General features: G+C 39.4%; 1 protein-coding gene across 1 annotated transcript; it reads right to left on the reverse strand.

Annotated features, from left to right (window-relative positions):
* Nucleotides 1-1,022: 1,022 nt before the first annotated feature.
* Nucleotides 1,023-6,479, reverse strand: LOC149940941 (uncharacterized). The gene has a single exon (XM_090179395.1). The coding sequence runs from the start codon at nt 6,477-6,479 to the stop codon at nt 1,023-1,025; it is 5,457 nt and encodes a 1,818-aa protein (XP_090035521.1).
* Between the last annotated feature and the right edge of the window lie 2,620 nt (nt 6,480-9,099).

Genomic DNA, 9,099 nt, shown 5'->3' on the forward strand with positions numbered 1-9,099 from the left:
TTGCAGAGGTTAACGGTAATAGGAAGTGTAGGGAATTGTTAATTCGCGTGGCATGAAGGGCTTGCCACCACCTTCCTACGCGGAATAACCCGAAGGCACTAGATGACTTGGGTGGTGTCTTGGGCTGATTATTATTATTATTCTTAAAGGCCAACTACATAAATCTTCGGTTTAATCTGTCTTTCACTGGAAGTAGGCTGACTACATGGCACACGTGTATTGCAGTAAGCCTACTTCCAGTGAAAGACAGAGTAAACTGAAGAATTATGTAGTCGGCTGAAGAAACCCGCCTAATTTATTTTGTTTTTTAATTGTAAGTTTTCAGGTTCGCGCTCTTGGGGAGAGACTTATTTCTTCTTACTACCACACCGACTGAAAAATGTAGTAGCTAACTTATTTTATTTTTAAAGATGAGACTGTTTGCTCGGAACACTTATTTTATTTTATGGAGTTTCTTGGGGTCCTTTCTTAGCGGAGCCCAAGTAGCAACTGCCCAGTGAACCTCCAACTTTCCTCTCTTCAAAATACAAATTTCGCAAGGTAGTGAAAGGGTTCGACCAATCACTGCCCTGATAGCTAAATTTTCCATTTACAACGTTTATAGAGGAAACGCTAGCTACGGACAGTCCGGCGAGGATATGAGTCAGGTCAAAGGAATGTGGACGGTTGAAACCCGGCCGAAAAGATAATCCTTTTTCTCCGACTGTCCGTCGCCAGCGTTTTCTCCTTACAATAGAGTAAATTTTAAATTACAACGGTTTTTAATACCAAAAGTCTATCTTGTTTTTAAAGTTTGGTTCACTGTTAAGTTTGATGTATTTTGGAAATTTTACATTTAAATTTACATGTGATGGTATTTTAATTTTACATTTTTAACGTTTAGTTTTAATTTACATGCTCAATTTTTATTTTACATTTATTTTTATTATACATAACATATTAAAAAAAAAGAATTTGAAATGTGAGTTTTCACACTCCCCGCGAAAATACGTAGTATTTTCCGAGAAAATTAAAAAAAAACTTTAAACATTTTCATTATTACAAAATCTATTAATCTCTAACGCGTAGAGGTGTTGCACTGGACGCCTTATTCTGGTATTTTTTCCTAATTTTATTAAGCAAGATCTTATTTCCCCATCTCGTCCCTCATTTACCTCTTCAATAACTCCTAGTTTCCACATATGTTTTGGAATTTTCTCCTCGTGGACGATCATAACATCACCCACACGAATTTTTTGGTTTTGTTTAGCTAATTGTACGTGATGGGCCGTTTTTAATTCTAAAATATACTCTTGCCTCCATCTTTGCCATAATCTTTGCATTAAGGTTTCCCTATACCGTACCCTCCTAGCGAATTCGGTTTGCGTTTTGGGAAGCTTCGCGATATTTAACTTTTGGGGCGGGAGACTGGTTAATCTTCTACCTGTTAAGAAGTGAGCGGGTGATAATGGCTCGGGCTCTTGGTGATCGTTGTAGAGATACGTGATGGGTCTGGAGTTTATTACCGCTTCGGTTTCAAGGAGGACCGTTTCCATTTCTTGATATGATAGTGAAGCCTTTCCTAGAATTTTTCTTAAGATGTTTTTTGTAGTTTTGACCATTCTTTCGTAATATCCGCCTGCCCACGGCGCCTTTTCTACAATGAATTTCCACCTTATTCCTTTATTTCCAAAAAATTGGCTCACTTGTTTGTCGTTGATATTTTCCCACATGGAGTTTAAGTCTTGTTTCGCTCTTTTAAAAGTTTTTGCATTGTCCGAATACACGACTGAGGGGCACCCCCGCCGCGCAATCAGACGTCGAAATGCCATTAGGAATTCGTAGGTCGTCAGCGATGGAACCAGTTCCAAATGACACGCTCTCGTTACGTTGCAGGTAAACAAACAAACGTAGGCCTTTACCTCTTCTTTTCCCATTTTAACTAACAAGGGACCGGCGAAATCCACTCCTACGGCAGTGAACGCGTCGGCTTCCGTAATTCTATCTTTTGGAAGCAGCCCAGTAGGGGCTTCGTGGGGCTTGGCGTTGTGTCTTTTGCAGCGATGACAATACCTCACTATATTTCGAGCCAACTGCCTCCCCGCAGTTATCCAATATCTTTCGCGTGACTGGCTCGCGGTAGCCTGAATTCCGCAATGTTTCATTTCTTCGTGACTTCTCGTCATTAAATGTCTGGCTAATTCCTGATTTCTATTGATTATGATTGGGTGTTTACGCTCGTAACTAAAACACCCTTCATCTAATCTGCCGCCTAGACATAAGACTCCTTCTTCGTTCAATTTTGGCTTTAAAGTAGCTATGCTTGAATCTTTCGGTAGAGCTTTCTCTTCTTGTAGCGCTTTCATTTCTTTTCCGTAATCTTCAAGTTGGATGTCTTTAATTAATCTTGTTTCAGCGTGGTTCATTTCATCCGCGCTGATTTCTCCCTTCTCCATTTTCTTCGTTTTGGCCTTGCCCGCGACACGATAGAGATAGGATATTACCCTTAATGCCTGATTAAAGCTGCTATATCTTTTTAAATCCACGACTCTTTGTATGCCGATAGAGTCCTTTACTTGAACCGTCAAAACAGACTTTCTTTTTTCGCGCTGAACTTCGTCGAGTTCGGCTATTTCATTTTCGCTTATTTTCTCGCGAGGCCATTGTTCCCTTCCTTCGGCCAACCAGGGGGGTCCGTGGAACCATAGGTGATCCTCTTGTATTTGTTTGGCCTTGGCTCCGCGCGAAGGAATATCAGCGGGATTTTGCGAGCCCGGGCAGTGCGACCAGTTTTCGGGGTCTACCAGCTTGTTTATCTCCACGGCGCGATTTTGGACGAAAGGCTTGTTTTCCTTTGGGGGTTTGTTAATCCAGTATATCGCTATTTTTGAATCTGACCACATCTTGATCGCCAGATTCTCCCTTTTGAATATTTGTTTTATGTTCGCGACTAACCTAGCGCCTAGGAGGCAACCCATCAGCTCCAACCTTGGCAGCGAAAGCTCCTTGGTTGGACACACCCTCGTTTTTGACGCAACGAAAGCGATTCTAGTTTCATCATGGTCGGTGACGTATCGTAAATATACTACTGCGGAGTATGCCTTTATACTCGCGTCTGTAAAACAGTGTAGCTCCTTTTCAATTACTCCTTCCGACTGACGATTTTGGTAAATGCATCTCGGTATTTTTATTTCTTTGATGTCACCCATCTCTTCGCACCAGGAGCTGAACTCTTTACTAACTTCTTCCGGAAGACTGTCATCCCACGCGAGTATTTTCTTTTGTTTTTTCAAATCTTCTTGACATTTCCAAAGTTTCTGGAACATTATTTTCGCCCTGATGGTATATGGTGTGAGAATTCCTACAGGGTCGAAAATTTGCGCGAGAGTGCTTAAGAGAAATCTTTTCGTTTTTTGATTAGCTTCTACAACGGTTAGTAGTTTTGAAAAATCTACGGATAATTCATCCGTTTCCGGATTCCAGATTAGGCCTAAAACCTTTTGTTTTACAGGTTTGGCTTCTCCATCGAACTTGTCAATCGTGCCTTTTCTCGCGGTCGTTTCCGCCCATAATCTTCTTAAATCCGATGAATTTGTTTGCCATTTGCGTAGGTGCATTTTCGCTTCCCTGATTATTTTAGAGCAATTTTCTGACAGCTCGTACGCTCCTTGAACGTCTTCTTCACCTCCCAGCAGATCGTCTACGTAGAGCTGCTCGTTTAATACTTCGTAGGTTTGTGGGTAGCTTGTTTTGTATTTTTCTAAATGAGTTTTTATTGTGGCCGCTAATAAGCATGGCGATGATTTTACTCCAAACGGTATTCTAGCCATTCTTAAAACTTGATGCGTATTTTCACAAATTTTGCCGTCCTTATCTTCTATTGTCCACAGGAACCGCGTTGAATCTCTGTCTTCTGGCTCCAAAGCCACCTGTAAGAAGGCTTTCTCTATGTCAGCAGTCACCGCTACTCGATGCCCTCGAAATTTTAAGAGCAAGGTCAGCAGGTGCGGATTAAGATTTGGGCCGTTCGACAGGCAATCGTTTAGAGAAGGGCAACCCTTGACATTCGATGAAGCGTCAAAAACTACTCTTAACTTTGTTGTGGAGCTCGATTGCCTGACCACCGCTTGATGCGGGATGTAATAAGTTCCCTGTGGCGCTAATTCGGGACGCTCGACCCTTTCTACTATTCCTTCGGAGAGTTGACCTTCAATCACCGCTTTGTACTCTTCATAGAGTTGCGGTTCCCTTTTGAATCTTCGTACTAGCCCGTCCATTCTTTTCTTCGCTACTGTCAAGTTATCTGGAAGTTTACTTTTATCCGTGATCCACGGGAAGTTAACGCTGTATCTTCCGTTGGCTATCTTTATTTCGCTTTTAAATTTCTTCATAAAATCGTCCGCTGTGGGATCAGTTCGCGCCTCCTCGTGGATGCCCATTCCTTCTAGGCTCCAGAATGACTCCAAGGCCTTTGATATTGTCAAGCTATCTACGCTTACTCGCAATACGCTAACGGCGTACGTACCGACGGCTATCTCTCCGATCCGTGCCGGTCCTTGCACGGCCCAGCCTAGGGTCGTTTCTACGGCGACTAAAGACTTTGAAAGCCGCTCTGTTTTGCCCGTGGCGAATTCCCAATAACTATCGCCTCCTATCAAAATTCCTACGCTCAGATCCTCAGAGTGTCCTGAAACTGATTTGTCGGCTATTTGGAACCCTCTGCCTTCCATTAATCTTTCAATATCTTTGCATCGTGACATGGTTACTGCCTCGCAGACGTAAGGAACTTCGACGGCTGTGATTTCTATCTTTTCGCTCGGGTTTGAAGCGTTTTCTAGGCTTATTTTAACTAATCTTCTGACAGCTTCGATCGGAGTTTGATTCCCAAAGTTTGTTATTTCGACTGGACAGATTCCTACTACCGGCAAATTTAATCTTTGCGATATATCTTCCTTTACGAAGCTAGCTTGGCTTCCCGGATCTAACAGACATCTTATTTCTTCCCCCTTACCGCTGTTGGGGTTTCTGGCTAATGCTCTGGCAGTCTGTAGCAGAACTGTTTGGCCGCAGGTTACTAGATTGTTTCCCACCTTTACTTTTTCGTCTTTCGCGACTTCTTGTTTTTCCTTGTTAATTTCTTTTGATTTGATTTTTGCCTTATTAGCCTCATTTTCTGGACATAATGCGATATTATGCTTCCTAGTACATATTTTACATAAATAATAGGGTGATGGACAGTCCTTTACGTCGTGTCCGAAGCGCGTGCAAATAAAGCACCGGTTCGCGTCATTTACCATGCGCTTCTTATCTTCTAAGCTGAAATTCCTACAATTGAACGTTGGGTGCGACGTTTCTTTGCAAAAGATGCAAAAAATATTTTTAACTCTAGCGTTGGCGGCGAAAACAGACGCGCTGGGATTAAGTCTACTAGGCATATTCGAACCAGACCTTGATCTAACGTCCATCGTGGGGGCCTTATGAAATGGCTTCTGTTTTTCCCGCGAAGGCTCACTTTCTTTAACAGATTTTTGGGGGCCCATAAAATCACACGCTTCTCTGTATTCTAATTCCTTTCGTAGAAACTCAATAAACGAGTCTATATTCAAGTCTCCCGCTAACCCTCTTTGTTTTGTATATTCTAAGCGAATATCTTTCGGGAGGCATTCTTCTAATTTAAGGCAAAGAAACACCCCATTTTTTGCGGTATCATACCCTAACGATTTTAAACTACGAATGTTAGTTTGGCATTCGTCGTGAAATTTTCTTAACGCAACCAAATCCCTGGAGCTAGAAATTGGGCTTAACATATGTAATTGGCGCAAATGATCTTTCGCGATCATATCATCCCTATCGAATCTTAATTTTAACATTCTAACGGCTGCGTCATAATTGGCATCAGAAGGATGCAAACCGGAAATTTCTCGAAGAGCTTCACCTTCTAAATATGATTTTAAGTAAAAAAACAATTGAGTCTTACTTAACCCTTTTTTCGATGCAACCATGGTTTCAAATTGGCTCCAAAAACCCTTAAATTGGGTGCGGTCACCACTAAACTTTGATATCACGAGAGTTGGTAATTTGGATTCACAGTTCACCGCGCTAATTAAGTTCAAAACATCACTGTTCGATGTCCCGGAAGAACTCGTGTTGCTGCGGGCGTCGTCGGGGATGACTCCGGCGTCTCGAAGTTTCCTCTTCGCCTTTGCTCTCGCGACGAGAATTTCTTGGTTATATTTCTCCACCATTTCGCACTCCTTCGACAGTTCGATGTCATCTCCGGTCATCAGGTCGTAGATTTGGGTGTCCAGCTTCAATAACATCGCTTCTTTTAGTTCGATGATGGTAAGTTGATCTTCCACCTCTTCGATATTCAAATCGGCCGGTATGGCATTCAGCAATGATGTCAGGGTATTAACAGCGTAGGTTGTATTCGCCCTGACTGGCGTTCTCAGCGCCTTCAGCTTCTTTATTTCGTTTCCTCGAGTGGCTTCGTCAGCCATGATTCGCTTTGTTTCTCGGTTATTCTTTCGTTTAAATTCTTATTTCGCGACTTGATAATTAACTGTTCTTAATTACCGTTAATAGTCTCCCGGGTTTCGGCACCATGAAGAAACCCGCCTAATTTATTTTGTTTTTTAATTGTAAGTTTTCAGGTTCGCGCTCTTGGGGAGAGACTTATTTCTTCTTACTACCACACCGACTGAAAAATGTAGTAGCTAACTTATTTTATTTTTAAAGATGAGACTGTTTGCTCGGAACACTTATTTTATTTTATGGAGTTTCTTGGGGTCCTTTCTTAGCGGAGCCCAAGTAGCAACTGCCCAGTGAACCTCCAACTTTCCTCTCTTCAAAATACAAATTTCGCAAGGTAGTGAAAGGGTTCGACCAATCACTGCCCTGATAGCTAAATTTTCCATTTACAACGTTTATAGAGGAAACGCTAGCTACGGACAGTCCGGCGAGGATATGAGTCAGGTCAAAGGAATGTGGACGGTTGAAACCCGGCCGAAAAGATAATCCTTTTTCTCCGACTGTCCGTCGCCAGCGTTTTCTCCTTACAATAGAGTAAATTTTAAATTACAACGGTTTTTAATACCAAAAGTCTATCTTGTTTTTAAAGTTTGGTTCACTGTTAAGTTTGATGTATTTTGGAAATTTTACATTTAAATTTACATGTGATGGTATTTTAATTTTACATTTTTAACGTTTAGTTTTAATTTACATGCTCAATTTTTATTTTACATTTATTTTTATTATACATAACATATTAAAAAAAAAGAATTTGAAATGTGAGTTTTCACATCGGCCTTTAACAGGAATCCATACCTCTTCTTGGAATTCTTATCCTGCCGCATCGAGTATCTTAAGATCACTCTGACGGTTTTGGCCCCGCCTACCGAGAGACACCATCTACTTTACGCGCCCCCCCCCCTCACGTTGTTGTTTGTTAAGTAAACATAGTGACGTCCTAAAAACCGTCAGCCACATAGAGACGAAAATCTGCCGCGATAAGCGTTCCAAGTAGATGTATGGATTCCTGTTCTTAGTTGTAGCACGAGTAAGGAATAAAAGCACAAGCATTCGTAAAAAATAGAAGTTTTAATCGACGCCATGTACGTTTTTTTTCAAATAGTTTTGTTTATACAGAATGAATAATGGGGGGAAATATACAAGACGGATAAGAACAATGAATTTTTATACCATTTTTTGTTTAAAAACATTTTTTTCCTTCCAGTTTTCTTCCGTCGTATCTTACATAAATTTTGTTTCCAAGACCAAGCCAACATCTTTTAAATACCGAACCACATTATAACATCCCAAAGCGCGCTTACTTGGAATTTCTCTCCAAAAATTTCTCATCTGTTTATATAAATAACAAATATGTTTTTTGTATTATCTTCGTTTAACTTTTGACACCAACCAACGTAGCTTTCGTCATATAAATTTTTTAACTCGCCTATTCCTATAAAGTATATCGTGGAATGTTAAAAATTACAGTTATAATTTTCACGTTTTCTGTTTTTCAACTATTTTTATCTGTCAACAATGTGATTTTTACGTATTTACAAGATAAAATGCTAGTTAGGGGGAACGGAGGTCATCATTTTGGGGTCCTTTACGGGGGAGGGGGGCGGGCGAGCAATAACACATTTTTTAATACTCGTATTTACAATTCTATATTAACTTTCACGCGATTTTCGGTTACGTATGTAATGCTCTAAAATAGTTTTTTTTTTAAATTCTTCTGTATCGAGAGCAAAATTTTTGGCAATTAATTTAATTACTCCATTTTATATATTTAATGATTTGTACAACTTTTTTTAAAGCACTATTTGTTTAAAGTATTTTATTGATACCGAAAAATGTGAATTTAAAATATTCCTCGGTAATATTTACGGATGGGTACGGCGGAATACGCAAAGAATAATTATGGAAACATGGTCAAATAACGGTACAGTAAAATTAACTAACAAAAAAACATTTTTATTATGAAGTTTAAATATATATGTTGTGCTGGTAAATTTTCGTGGCAGTTAATTCTCTAAGTAGGCAACAAATGTTAAAAATACTTAAAAGACTGTAAATAACATCTTCACATTTTTTTGGTTCTACGCTTTTCCGAAAGAAGGGTTATCGACAGCATTTAAGGTCATAAATTTATTGGCTTTAATGTTTTGTATTTTAATTTTTTTTTACATCTTTAAGTAAAATCTCCCCCACTTCTTATTATTATTATTATACTTTTGAGCATTAAATTTATATATCTTCATTTAATAACACGTGGCATTTTCTAAAAATCCCAAAATTTTAGTAACTTTACATATTGCGTTTATTTAATTTTTTTCCCAAACAGTTTTAAAAGCTCAGATTCTCGGTTTATGTTTTTTTTTAATATATAATGAAGTATGTTTTGTTAATTAGTGCGAAATTAATAAAATGTTAGACAACAGTTTTGAGTAAAAGTAAGGTAATACCCAGAAGTGTGACAATTCTTTCGATATTTAATAAATAACATTTACCATTTGAAATCAATATATTAAGATGGTTTTTTTTGGTCTCGTACGTGGTACACTTCCGTTTATTATATTACTTCCGTTCGTCATTAAGCCGAGAATCTGG

The sequence above is a fragment of the Leiobunum rupestre genome, chromosome 6 (assembly GCF_980474605.1).
Source record: "Leiobunum rupestre chromosome 6, qqLeiRupe1.1.hap1, whole genome shotgun sequence".
NCBI classification, from domain to species: Eukaryota; Metazoa; Arthropoda; class Arachnida; order Opiliones; family Sclerosomatidae; genus Leiobunum; species Leiobunum rupestre.

Coding starts and splice junctions, on each gene's coding strand:
- LOC149940941 (XM_090179395.1), bottom strand. CDS start 6,479: ATGGCTGACGAAGCCACTCGAGGAAACGAAATAAAGAAGCTGAAGGCG.